General features: G+C 32.4%; 1 protein-coding gene across 1 annotated transcript in view; it reads left to right on the forward strand.

The window, feature by feature from the left end:
- Positions 1-789: 789 nt before the first annotated feature.
- LOC139503941 (thyroid hormone receptor beta-like) overlaps positions 790-15,159 on the forward strand; it is a 32,805-nt gene continuing 18,435 nt past the window's right edge. The window contains exons 1-2 of the mRNA XM_071293964.1: positions 790-1,692; positions 14,206-14,324. Coding sequence (XP_071150065.1) covers positions 1,419-1,692; positions 14,206-14,324 — 393 coding nt within the window. The 5' untranslated portion in view covers positions 790-1,418. The remainder of the gene's footprint in view (positions 1,693-14,205; positions 14,325-15,159) is intronic.

A 15,159-nucleotide genomic window follows, 5' to 3' on the forward strand; every position in this document is an offset into this window, starting at 1 on the left:
AAAACAAATGTATAAACGTAGTTAGTGTGTAAGGATTGAAACCTACCTGCTCCATTGTAAGTACGGGACGGAAACGTTATCCTGATTGGAGAATAAAATTGAGAATGTAAATGGAGAATATGTCAAAAAGACAACAACCCGACCAAAGAGCAGATAACAGCCAAAGGGCATCAATGGATTTCAACGCAGCGAAAAAAAATTATCCCGCACCCGGAGACGGTCCTCGCCAAAATGGACACAAGTTTTCGCATCTTAGTATAACCCTTCTTTTTCAAAAGCAAATGAAAATACATCTATTACCATGTTCCTAAGCCATCATTAACAATGCGTTTGCTTTTGGTAATTCGTACAAAAAGACCGAATGTCATATTTCTGTTATAACGCTTTGATGCATGTCTCTTTTTTCTGATATTTAATCTTTTATTACTAAAACAAGGTGGAGAAAATTACTTATAATCTATCATGATTGATATAAGCTCCTTATTCTTAATACGTATCTTTACATAATATTAAATCAAGTTTTCCGTTTTAAAACCAAAACAGTGTACAAATATAAACGACCGATATTTACAATTCTCGCCGGGAGAACGTGGTTTGGTTGTGGTTTATTCATTCGTTAAACTGTGTACCGTTATGATCAATTGCGTAATGTTGGTTATTAGTTTATTGTTCGCCCATTTGTAAATATTTAACCTTTAACCCATGTGTAGTCATTATTGATTATATCTACGTCTGGTCAATGTAATACCCTTTGTCCTTCCATGGCCTTAGCTGCTCAGGCGAGTCCATTTTTCGGGATTGGAAATGAACTAAAATGTGTTAATGATAAAAGATGGAAACAAAAGTTGCTATACAACATGAATACCAGCTCTTACTTTTTAGTAGATAATTTTAGAATGGACAACCGGCCATTGGTTGTATGTGAAAATATCGGTTAATTATTTGGACGGAGGGAATAGTCCATTTTGAGAAATGTCAAGGGGTAAATACACCTCTCTAAAAACTGACCATAACATCTTAATGAATATTTTTATTCTAAATGTGCATAAAACTCACAGTATTCAAATAATGTTTTACATATATAAAATACAAACATGATAATAAACGATATTAATACAAAAAAGTGTTAAAATATCTGACCAATCAAAACATGTTACTACCTGCCCACCCCTATGCACTTTAAATGCCAAGTTCTACTATTCATCTGTAAAACTGATTACATCACGGACACTGGTCAATAGTCAAGAAGGTGACCACGACACTAGTACCACAAATCGATTGGGTCAGGTCAAGTTAAGTTATTAAATTTTGTGTGCAAGGATGTATAGCTGAGTAGAATGTCGGAGTTATGTGTATGACTGTTGACGAGTGCAAATTAACTGACCGTAGCTGACCACCATAGGTCAACATAGATAAAAATGGACAACAGAATATATTCAAATATGAACTTTATGAGGAATATGCACAGTGATATTAATGCTTATGCGGACCCTATGCGTTTTATGATGCCAGAAACTCCTCAGCAATATGATATTCCGGATGATAATGGGAATGATACCACTGTAAAATACGGACCCGTATCCACCCCTGACTCAACCGCAAGTGGCGAAAGTTTTCCATCGTCTTCATTTTCATCAACTTCATCTTCATCTTCACAAGAAGAGACGAAACTAAATAAGAAGCGGAAAACAGGTATATAGAATCGATAGTGTTTTCTTGGAATTTGTCTAATGATAAACAATGTGTATTATAAGAGAGCGGTAAAGGGGGGGGGGGGGGGGGGCATGAGCAAGGGAGAACTCTAAATAAAAATGTGATTGCACGAATAACGGATTTGTTCTGGTCATTAGTGAATTAGTAATATATATGCTGCAAAGTGAATCACATCCTTTCAGAAATACCTAAATTAAATGAAAAATATGAAATTATTAGAAGAACATTGTCCAACCCCTTATAGCATGTATAATAATAAGGAAATCAAAACATAGTGAGGCTATAGATTAAAGAAAGATTTAGGTTCATGGCAAAAATTACGAGGACGTATTTGTTGCAGAACTTATTTTAAAGCTAGTTTGGAATTGAGCATAGCTAATAAATGTTCAAACTACTATACATTAAAAATTATCTTCAACTGTAATTAACATTAAAATTGTTTGTAGATATTTCCTCCATATCGTTATTTTCTACTGAAAGATTTAATGGTTGCGTTCTATACAAATTTATTATGATCAAACGATGGTGCTTGCTTACTGTCGAGTGGCAAACATTTGGTGCATATGCAGGGTGAATATTTAAACCAACCTGCCATCAAAGCATACATAAAACAGTTGTATCATTTTGGCATTTGCTTAACAATTAACCATTAAATTAATAATGTAAAACAAAAATTAACAAAATATTTGTTTTAACATGTTTAACATTCAAAATTTTATGCTTCAAATGCGTACCGTAAAAGCGTCTTCTTAACATTCTTTGGAATTGAATTGTAACAAAATTGCATGCGTCTTCCGTATACACTAGGTAAAAATTTAGCAACAAAAACAATCCGGATATTTCCAAAGTTGGAAAACCCTAAACAAACATCTTTTTTTACCCACGTCAAGGCCCAAGTTTACTAAAATGGCATAACAATTTGAAGTTCCAAGAATGTTATAATTGAGGTAAATACATTTTTCATTTGATCTATACATTTGCATGTACAGCGCGTTTAAAATACTATTGAAAGTTCCATATATTATACATATCAGAAAGAGTTGTATTTTTAACAAGTTCATTTTTTTGTATTTTTTCTTGAAATCTAGTTTGCTTTCTTATTCAGTATAATGGAAAGTAAAAACAATAACTAATACTTTCAATAGTATTTAAAAACTAGCTGTATATTTACACAATTTGTCATTGAAAGCAATATTAACATTATATTATGCATGTAAATAAAAATGTGAAAACAAAAAATATAAACACATAGAAATTTCTTCTTATATTTATAAATGTACAAGTTGCGATATTGAATACTTATAAGATGTACACTGTTCTTGATACATGTACATGTATTTGATACATATGATACACTAAACTATGTAACGTATATATAGATGTACCCTTAACTTAACGACCCGTAAAAAACGTTTTTTTTGTTTATCGTGGCACTTGAAGTACGCTATATTATTCAAAGCAAAGTTCCGAATTTTGGACTCAGGTAAAATCCTAAACCCTCTCCTATGTTTATTTATTCAGATAATTTACATAAAACACGAATGTTTTACGGAATACATCAAACGTAGACTGTATGTGATTAATTCAAACTCTACCATCGTATGTATACGCCTTCAGGTTGTAAAACACCAGTTTTGTTGAATATTCATTAATTTATGATATGTTGAAAAAGTACTGAGAATTAAAAGCAATCGTTTGTTTGTTTGTATATTTTTTAGTAAGCACATAACATCAAGACCTCCAAATAAACCACGAATTTCATTTCTATGAAACTAACAGAAATATTACTTATTGATGTGGCAACTCCTATTTTTTTTAATTTGTCCTAAATTGATTAAGGGTTGGTTGTCTTATACCGAAAACAAACGTATGCTATATATATAGGTCCTTAGGTCATGAATTTCGATCTCTAGATATCTTTTTATTTTATATATATATATATTAATGTACACTCTACAAGGTCACATTTTTTTTCCGAGTAAAGTAGTCAATATTTAAACAACGTCATTCGGAGTATAAATCCATTCTTATATAACCTCCTCGTCATTATATTCCCAATTCGTATTCACACAAAATGAGACAATCCTAAAAAATAGATTTCAAGTTATCAGGAAAGTTTGAAAATGATAAGAAAATTATCACTTAAGGAATTGAAGAAAACTCTTCGTTTGTATGCATTGCAAAATATTGTGTCAGATTTGTTTGAAACTTAAATTTGTTTTTCACATGTACAGCTTAAAACTTATATTGAAACATAACTGTGCTATGACATATTTTAAGAGTTGATATAAAGGATTAAATGAGTTAAACTTTTTTCACTAGATGTGTGCATGTATACTCATCAAAACCAGGAATTGTAATATTCCATTTCTAATAAAAATTTGCATTAACATTTATTTTGAAATTAGAAGATAGGGTGTTTCATCGTCTATCTTAATTCATTTTATGCAAAGTCTTTTGTTGTTTCATTTTGAAATGTCGTCCATTTTCTTAAACCGAAAGGATGGTCATTTGTTTTAATTATACAATGATCTACAATTCTATGCTTAAAACTTGGTGGAAACACAAGATTATTGTAGGTGGTGCAGACGAAGTTTCTGTGCTTTGGTCAATACTATATTTATCCCTAAGGATGGCAATATATCTAGGAACACTATTTATTATCAGTAAGTTTTAGACATGACAGATTAAAGTGATTATTGATTATGTTTGTTTATTAATGTATTGGTAATCGAAGTATACTTTATCGGTTGTTGCGTAATCGGATTGATCCGATAACAGGGGTCTAGACCTAGGGGTACACGACAGGATAACTAACATCGTGTGAAGAAAGGAATGTTGAGGGGTGGCAACACATATATATTAGAGAGCGAGATGGGTCAATTCCCCCTCCATATTAAAAATATATTTAGATTTAATCATTGTTTACATTTGTTACGTTGTTCGAATAAAATGAAAACATCTTTTGCTTATGTAAAATACAATAAAATATAATAAAAAACTTAAATACAAATCTTGTATCTTTGAAATAAAACATGTATACACATGAAAACCGACTAATAATAACAAATGATTGATCCGTGTGTTCTTCCGACGTGTTCGTTCTGTTGTTTGCTCTTTGATCTGTCCAGTATCTGAAATGAAGAAGACTAAGATCAAAGCGAAACATTCGATAAATGTTGCATACAAGTCAGTGTTAGAAAATTTAGAAAGTCTTGTAGTAGCTGACTCAAGCCTTAATTACAAGCATCCGCGCAATAAGGCACATTACATTCTCCTTTCAGTAGAGGTGGAGTTGGGGACTCGCAATAAATCGTTTGTTAATCATAATTTGCATCAGATAATGGGAAGCCAAAACATGTTTACATTGGATATGAGGGGGAAAATGAATTGACAAATATTGTCCTAGCCCCCCCCCCCCCCCCCCCCCCCCTTTTCATCAGCACCACCCACATACGTTGTACCGATCTACCCACATACATTCCTAAACATATTAAAAGACGAATGTTAAGATTCGAACTTGATAATTCCGTTGCAGTATTTGGGTTATTTTCAACTTGTATTTAATTTTCTTCACCTTTTTTGGTAAAATTATTTACAAAGTTTGGGGAAAACATTCCTTATTTTGAACATTGCTCCATTCATTAAAATGCCAATATTTCTATGGAAAGTGGACTTGTTAACTGTCATGACTGTTTATATCACAACTTTACTTCTTTTTTTTTTTACTTTACTTTATTTCTCATAAAACTACAATTACATAGTTATAGAGAACATACATAAATATAACTATAAGTTACAATTTTTACAAGCAACAACCTTTCGTAATTAGCATTTCTTTGCAAAATATTACATATTGCTTTTATTTGTGATGGTTTTTTTTTGCTTGTCATGGTCAATAGAAATTGGGCATTTCAAATAGAAATATTATTCAAAACTAATTCCTGTATCATCTTTCCAAATACGCATAAATATTTTTGTGTATTCCCGTCATCTTTCAGACATATATTTAGGATTTGTGTATTCCTTTTCCAAACATGTAGTCCCCCCACCGGGTGCCCTTTGTTCATCAGACAAAAATAACCAGTCTAATAGATTTGCCTGAAGTCAAAAACACCAAATTATTACGTTTCTTTTATTATTTGTGCTATTAACACGATAGAAAAATATTTCATAATCATTATTGCCTCGACTAGACGTTACATGTTACCCTGTAATGAGGTCACGTGGGAAATAATGGCCGCTACTAACGGACTCAATAATTCAACATATTACATTAATTTTGTCAATAAAAATTACTTGTTCACTTCTTTTTTATGAAAGACAAAAATGTGTGAATTCTCAATTTTATTAGGGTTACCAAATTAATATGTTGCAGACATTTGACATAAGGTGTTTATCGTGTTAGCGAATGCGATTCATGAATGTATTTCCATCAAGGTCGCTGCTGCTTAAATTATATGACGAAGAATTCATGAGACAACCATATATTTTGAATTTGCTGCATTGTTGGGGTTATTTTTGTTGATTATTTTTTTGTTTTTGTTCTATTTTATTTTTTGTTTTGTTTTGTTTTGTTTTGTTTTGTTTGTTGTTTTTTTAGGAGGAGGGACTTGATGGGTGAAATTTCTAACAACATATGGTGCAAGTTATATATATATATTTATTTATTTATGAAATGCACATTTATATATACATGTGCATGTATTGATGTTTAATCTGGAAAGGAACCCTTGCAATTTTAATATGCGATACGAGAAATTATTTTAATCAAGAACTTTAGGCTATTAGTATTTTTTTTTAGTGTGGCCTTGAATTTGGTCATTGTTGGTCTGAATTTGACGTTTATGGGACGTTTTGATTGCCGTGCCAGTTTGTCAAAAAACACTTTAAGTTGTCATTAGATTTTACGTACGACCTATTTGTACATGTACATATATAATTTGGCCTACTTTTAAGTATCTGAGGTTGAAAATTTATTTTCGGCGGTTTATATTATATGTTTACATGTATGTAAATAAGAAACATTTTGGCATTTATTTCAAAACGAATAAGAAATTCAGAAAAAAATATATAATTAAAAGAAAAAGTAAAAGAGATAGTCATTTGAAATTAGTTTTCTATATCAGAATTATATTTTAAATGACAAATTCAGTTCTAAAGAGTTTTATTAAAGATAACAATGTGACAAACAAAGTCAAACAAGTGCGAAATGGGGGAAAGAATATGAATATATTTATTAACACAGACTATACTCATAACACGATAAGTGGGTGTTCACTTGCGTCTGTCTGCCCGTTTGGAACTTACTGGTACTGTTTGGAGACCGTCAGACCAATCTTGGATTTCTAACCTTATAAGGTGATTCAACAAATAAAAATCATGTTGACATGCAGTTTCAATCCACAAGCATCTTGCATGACTAAAGTACGTAGGAGTAGTGTGAGAGAGAGCGAGCTCTTGGTCTCTTAAAAATTAGCAAGTTGCAAGTTTTGTTTTTTTTATATTTTGATTTACTTTTAAATTCATGTTATAAATATTCAATCAAATTAATTACGACGATTTCACCAATATTCACGTTCAAGTTTCCCTGTATTAAATGAAAGAGTCACTTATATGAAAAATTTTGAAAAAAAAAATTAATAATTTATTTATGAATTGAAAATATGACGTGTCTCTGAAATTTAAATTAACTTTTATGTCGTCTCGACCTTTTTGGTATTTCCATCCTAGTTCTGAAAGGTCATATTGACATTTTCTTCTCATCAATGGGAAAGCAGCTGAGAAAAAGAATAAAGCCGACCCTGATCGATAAAGCAGACATGACAACCCCGCCATTAAAGCTCCGCAGTAAAAGATAAAACATCACGGGATCTTAACATGAATTGAATCAGTTATCAACGAAGAATTTCTAGGTCAAAACTGAATAAATTATATGAAATTTGTTTACTCAATTACTGGTCTGAAAAATAGAATTGAGGATTAAAGCGTTTTATGGCAATCTTTTTATAACCATTTAAATCATGCAGTTTCCCCCTTAATTTCAGTTTCAACAAGCGGATGCAGAGGCGGCATGTGCGTGGGAACCCTAATTTTCTTCTGATTATAAAAACAAATTTCGACAACAAGTATACTTCAACTGACTTCTTTTCTACATAACACTCCCTAGACTCGTTTAAAACACTTTGAATTACTGTAACAGTTGACTAATTATTGTAAGGGTTATTATGGCATTCGTTATCTTTTATCTCTATTTCTATGGGTTTGTTTTTTTTTTGGTTTAAAACGTATTTAATTAGTTTGAAAAATACATATATATATATAAAGAAAACAATCCTATAAAAACATGCACATAGATCACATTAAAATACTGCATGTTGTGGCCCCTTTCAATGATGCCCATTGTCACATGACCGATGCATGTATATAACATGTATAAGCAAAAGTGAGGTATGTGTCAAAGAAACATCGAAAATAACATCGACAAAACTTGACAGAGAAGAAATTCAGCTTTGGAATAACTGCATCAAAATGATCAAAGTGTATAAACTTAACAGAAAGATGTATTGTAAGCATATAATTGTTATATGTACATCAGACGGTAAATTACACCTACACATGAACAAGTTCAAAGGTTTAACATTTTTCTGCTTTTATGAGCAAGATGAAGGTTTTGCCGGGTATTTGTCTGCTTTGACATTATCTTAGCAAATAGATTTCTTTGAAAAGAATTTTGGGATTAATTTATAACTGCTTAGTCTATAAAACTTGGCAGTCTATTAAATTGGTAGCCCATATGTGATTTATGATCTTCAATAACGCGTCAAGATAAATAGATGCAGCTGCTTGCATCCGTCATCACCATTTAGAATGTGATCGGTCAGTATAGGACATGGTGATAGCAGATTTAAGCTCTCGTGTCAGTTTGCAATAAAAATAGAAGTTCCTATGTATGGGGAACTGGTTAAAAAGTTAAAAATAATTTGAAGTCTTTTTTTTAAAACTATTACGTCTATGGCCTCAAATCTTTTTACTGCTTGTATTTGGATTAACGAAAATAGTTTTTGAAAGCTTACTTGAGGATAACTTATAAATCGTAAATGTAGGTGTAAATGTGACTCTATAGACATGATAGAATAGTATATATTTATTTGGCATATTTGCTGAGATTGACTCAAGCAATAACCGGTTACCCAACCTTAAGGTAGCTTAAAGCTAGCTATAAAATCAGGTTCAACCCACCATTTTTTCTTAAACTGTCCCGGAATATGGCAGTTGTTATCAAATAGTTCGTTTCTATGTAGGTTGGCGTTTGTTTTTTTGTTGCACTTCAGTGTTCCTGTTGTCCCTTTGTTCTGCGCTTATAGTTGATATGTTTCCCGCGGTTTTAGTTTGTAACCCGGATTTGTTTTGTTTTTTTCAATCGATCTATGACTTTTGAACAGCGGTATACTACTGTTGCCTTTGTTTTGAAACAAAATTTCCACTGGACGCACTAAAAAAAAAGAAGATCATGCGTTTTGATGCGCGGGTGTACATATACGCAATCACGTCACTCTTTACTTTTTATACGACCGCAAAAATTAAAATAAAAATTGGTTTTATTGGAATAACGTCTTCGTCGTCTTCGTCGTCGTCAGCGTCGTCCGAAGACGGATTGTTTCCGGATAATAACTTTTGAATAAGTAAAAAGAAATCAATAAAACTTTAACACAATGTTTATAACGACAAAAGGAAGCTTTGGATAGATTTTGGGGGTTGTGGTTCCAAAGGATTAGGAATTAGGGGCCCAAAAAGGGCCACACACAGCATTTATCTAGTTTCAGGACAAAAAAGTTGTGTATCAGTATTTCAATTGTTCTGAAATTGTAGCACAATGTTTACTTATCATAAGTAGAAGGTTGGGATTTATTTCAAGGGGTTGGGAAAACAGTCTAGGAATTAAGGGCAAAAAAGGGGCCAAGTTTTAAGACAATAACTTGTGTGTTACTGTATGGATCTCTCCGACATTGTACCACAAGTTTCCTTAAAACACAGGGAAGGCTGGGATTTTTTTTTCTCTCGATACAACATAAATTGCAGACCGAAGAATTAAAAAAAAATCAATGTCTTTATTTTTTTCTCAGTTATCAAATATATGCACCACAATATATGATGAAACATTCTGACACGACAACCAATGAAGTACGGCACATAAACGTATTTGTATTTCTTTGTTTATCTTATGGGTTTCAATCGCAAAGCAGACGGTCACTAATGAAATCGATATGTGACTTTACTTATGGATATTTTATGGATAAGGCAGATGTGATATCGCATACTTTAATAAGTACTGGCCATTAATCAGATCGCCATCCTTCTCGTATTTGTTGTACTATAAAGTCCAATAAAACATGACGTCGCAATAATAATCCTAATATTTTAATATTTCATTTTTTTATGGAGAAACCGGGGTGTACACTCATAGTAAAAGCAAAAAAAACCCAAAAAAAACAAATGACAAAAAGGGAATATCAGAAATCTAAAAGATATAGTTATATTGCTCCTATGGTCATACGTTAGATACCTAATAATGTAACAGTACTGAGGTAAACAACTGATATTCTTGCTGTGATTATATATATAAAAAAAAAAGAAGATGTGGTATGATTGCCAATGATGCATGTATACTTTTTAGTACAAAAAAGTCATATTATTTGTAACTGTATATGAATAATTCATTCCATTACATTGAAAACAAACTAACTTCCGACTTAATCAGCTCATTAACATAAATTATAATAGTATAAATAGTATTTATGTTCAATTTGACCTCTATCTTAAATGTTAAATATGTTTGAGTTATGTCCCTTCAGATATATCCGGCCTTGCTAGCCTCACTTTTTAATAACATTGATTTTGATTGGATGTTTTCTTTACGTCCAGTGGCAAAACATTCTTACACAATGTATCAACTTTGACAAGGGTTCTACCGGCGGTTGACAGAATGCAACTACATTATCATATTGCTATACCCATTCAACCCTAGGGGTTTTGATTTTGAATAAAAATATGACCGGCAACTTATGTACAGAGCGTTTAAATATTCCTTTGGAAGTTCGTATCTGGAAAAGATCCAAGGGAGTACAGTTGTTGTTTTAAGAAAGATTTTCTGTTGTCTGTTATTTTTGACAGATATTTTTATCATGTTCGATTTCACGTGGAACTTATGTTTCTTTTTACTCTTACGCGATTTTTTAATGAAGGCGACGTCAACTGCAATAGTCAAGTTTTCTGATCGGGTCCGTTTCAGAATGAGTACAAGTAAATGTTAAAATTTATTAAGGTACTGAAATCAACTATATACACAAGTGGTGCTTACTCATTTGAATAATACCTAACCGTGTATTTAGATAAAACTACACTCAAATGCTTCCCTGGTTGCAGCTTGATACGACCTCAAAGTTTGAACCCTAAACAGTTGGGGCAATTATACATTTGGTGTCGAGACTATAATTTGAGTACAACTGAATAGATCTCTATGAAGTTGTACAAGGTTTATGAATTAGTATGAGTGTATGGGTCTCTGTCAGGTTGTACCAGAAGGTTCCATACCTCTAAGGAAAGGTTGTAATTGATTTTGTCGGCTATGGCCTTTACTGTCTTGGAATTTATGGACAAGAAACAACACTTTTCTAATTCTTTGTATAAATTGCTTATTTCTTTACCAATTTTAATGGGTTTAAATTCAAAGTCTTGAATTAATGTGGTTCTTTAAATTGCTGAACTTAACCGATTATTAACATTTAGGATTTTGGACCCTGTATATACATTGGTCCAAAGGGCCCAACATTTAACATTGTTTTATTTCGTAACAAATGAATAATTGGGTTTTTTTGTTTAACCGAATCTAACTGTGTGTTCATAGATTTTTTTTTGTGTTGTTCTCGTTATCAAATTGGTCCACATTGAGGTGGGTCCAAAATTAAACTTTTAATTGTTCGATTTCATCAAAATTTTAATTCTTGGAATTCTTTGATGTGCTGAATTTAACCATGTATGCAGATTTTGATTATTGGACATAATAGGTAAATTCAAGTCAGAAACTGTCTGAAACTTGTGCCGTGTCAAATATTAAATCTAAATTCAGATATTTATCAACTTAAATGCTGTGTCCATAATTGCCCGAACTATATATTCAGGGTCCTATCTCAGCAGTCGTATCTTTGCTTCGTGTTGAAGACGTCTTTGTGACTTTGGACAAAGAACAACATAAAAACGCCGTTCCTTTAATTTTTTTGTGTGTATATTTGCTGTCACGCATGTATACTGATATTGTGTCATAGATTTGATAGATTGTAACTATAAAAATATTCTGATTCTTGGAAAAGAAATATCCCATTCACACGTAGTTTCAATTCTAACTATGAAAATATTCTGATTCTAGGAAAAGAAATATTACATTCACACGTAGTTTCAATTCTAACTATGAAAATTTTGCTTGCATTGAATATAATTTTCGTCCTTACTTATTTTTACTTGATCGACTGGCCGCTTTTTCCTTGCTATTCAACTTCGATCTCAACAGATCTTTGGTCAACTAGCATATTGAGCCCGGAGTTCATCAGTGTTCATAGTTCACCATTCCTTCATTGTTGACCTCACTCCTTGGAAAATTAAGTATTTCAACATCTGAATTTTCTTTCGGTCTTTTTGAACGCCTTTAGAACTAGAGGTTCTTTAAAATGAAACAATGATTATAATGTTTGTTTTTGTCTTCGGTTGAGTTTTAGCTTGATTAGATTATTATATATTATCTATTGTTCTTGTATAAATTTACATTTTATCTTTACGATCTTATTATTATAAATTAAATAAAACTTACCACAAGTTTGAGAATTAATCCAATCTCCCCACTGTCAAAAAATGTGTAAGTTACGCGATGGTGTGTAATACGCTTAACTATTTAGAACGACACCTAGCGGTACTCTGCAGTCAACGACCGGTCACAGACAGCGGTCAATAAACTGCAGTGATCGACTTTTCTGAACTTTATGAAAATGTCAAATGAAAAAAAACGGTAATATTGTTTTCGATTGTTTGAAGGCTTCAACAGTATTATTGAATAAAAGATAAGGCCAAAGACAATGTGTTTCGCATCCTTACGAAAAAATGGGTCAATAGGGGTTTTCATTTTCTTATTTTGTCTACCTTGTGGTTAAAGTATTACGTATACTTTTGTCAGTTATCAACCGAAAATTCTTATTTCATTTTAAATGAAGATATTTAAAAGGTTTGAATGGCTCATACCACATCATTTTCTGTATAGTAACAATGAAGTAGGAAGAGAACCCAAAATTGAAACAAGTTTTTTTTTTTTTTTTTTGTTGTTGCTAGTCTCATTTGACATTTTTGTTTGTTTAGAACTTCATGCCAGTTAAAAATGCCTCAATACGTTACGAACGTATGAAAGTGCAAGCTCAATATGCCAAATTACGTTACGAAGGTATGGATGGGCATGCAAGCTAAATATGCCACAATGTTACGAACGAACGTATGGGCATGCAAGCTAAATATACAACAATTTGTTACGAACGTATGGACATATATATACAAGCTAAATATGCCACAATACGTTACGTAGGCATGAACGTACAAGCTTAATATGCCACAATACGTTACGAAGGTATAATGGATATACAAGCTTAATATGCCACAATACGTTACGAAGGATGGACATACAAGCTTACTTTATATGCCAAGATTTGTTACGAACGTATGGACATACAAGCTTAATATGCCACAGTAAGTTACGAAGGTATGGACATACAAGCTTAATATGCTACAATACGTTACGAAGGATGGATATACATGTACAAGCAAAACATGCCACAATACGTTACGAAGTTATGGACATACAAGCTAATTTAAACATGCCAAAATACGGTACGAAGGTATGGACATACAAGCTAATTTAAACATGCCAAAATACGTTACGAAGGTATGGACATACAAGCTAAATATGCCACAATACGTTACGAACGTATGGACATACAAGCTAAAATGCCACAATAAGTTACGAAGGTATGGACATACAAGCTAAATATGCCACAATACGTTACGAAGGTATGGACATACAAGCTAAAATGCTACAATAAATTATGAAGGTATGGACATACGAGCTAAATATGCCACAATACGTTACGAACATATGGACATACAAGCTAAAATGCCACAATAAGTTACGAAGGTATGGACATATAAGCTACTTGACATACAAGCTAAATATGCCACAATACGTTACGAAGGCATGTATAAGGAGGTTTATAAAGTAGAGAACTGCAGGTAAAAGAATCCGCTTGAATACTGGTCGATTTAGGATTATTTTATGACCCGTTTGTATGCCCTGTTCGGAGGCATCCTGTTTTTCAGTTTGTGCGTCTGGCAGTTAGCTAGTCCGTATGTTATTCCGTAATGATAATAAACGTTGAATTGTACATTGTTTTTTTTCAGTAGGCACTCCGTACATCCCAAGTTACATGGACCTGAGTCAGGGTCCAGAACCATGCGTTGTCTGTACTGATGCGGCTACTGGGTACCATTATAGATGCATGACATGTGAAGGCTGTAAGGTAAGTGTATCACATACACAGGGGGTCTACTGAGTACCATTATAGATGTATGACATGTGAAGACTGCAAGGTAAGTGTGTTAGGTTCCATATCACAAAGGGAAGGCTTTAATTGAGGTTGGGAGTAATTGCCCCAAACGTTCAGGAATTTTATCAAACATACACAATAAAAACAGCATCAAAATTGATAACAACAAACAAGCTGTTAAGAGTCCCCTGCCCTCAAGGTATTATCTTTATTACGAAAAAACGTTACCATTATTATTAACAACAGAAACGATCCGTTACCCCAGTGGTAACAGAAAAAAAAGGTTTTTTTATTGTGTATGTTTGATATGTATGTATATATGTTTATTAAAATGTAATATAAAAAAGTGTGTTTCAGAGGAATATGAAAAAAATACTTTAATTAAACTTTCAAAAATGGATTCCTCATCCAAACTTTGTCTTTATGGGAAATTAAAAAATAATTGTCAGTCTGAGGAATATTTAAATTGCAATAATTTTATACATAGGCAGTTACTCTCAAAATTTAGACTAAGTGATCATTCCCTAGGCATTGAATTAGGAAGGTACAGAAACATTCCAAGAGCACAAAGATTATGTAAAAAATGTGAAGTCCTAGATGATGAATATCATTTCTTTTTTGTATTGTGACATTAACATATCTTTGCGTTTTAATCTTTTTGCTTATCTAAAAGACTATGTACCATTATTTCAGTATCTTGATGCATTCAATAAACTTAAACACATTCTAAACCCCATCCCTGAACTTGTTTGTCATATTGGAGTCTTCATTAAACAGTCTTTAGAACTGAGGGAGTCAGACCCGTGTC

This window comes from Mytilus edulis, chromosome 14 (assembly GCF_963676685.1).
Source record: "Mytilus edulis chromosome 14, xbMytEdul2.2, whole genome shotgun sequence".
Classification (NCBI taxonomy): Eukaryota; Metazoa; Mollusca; class Bivalvia; order Mytilida; family Mytilidae; genus Mytilus; species Mytilus edulis.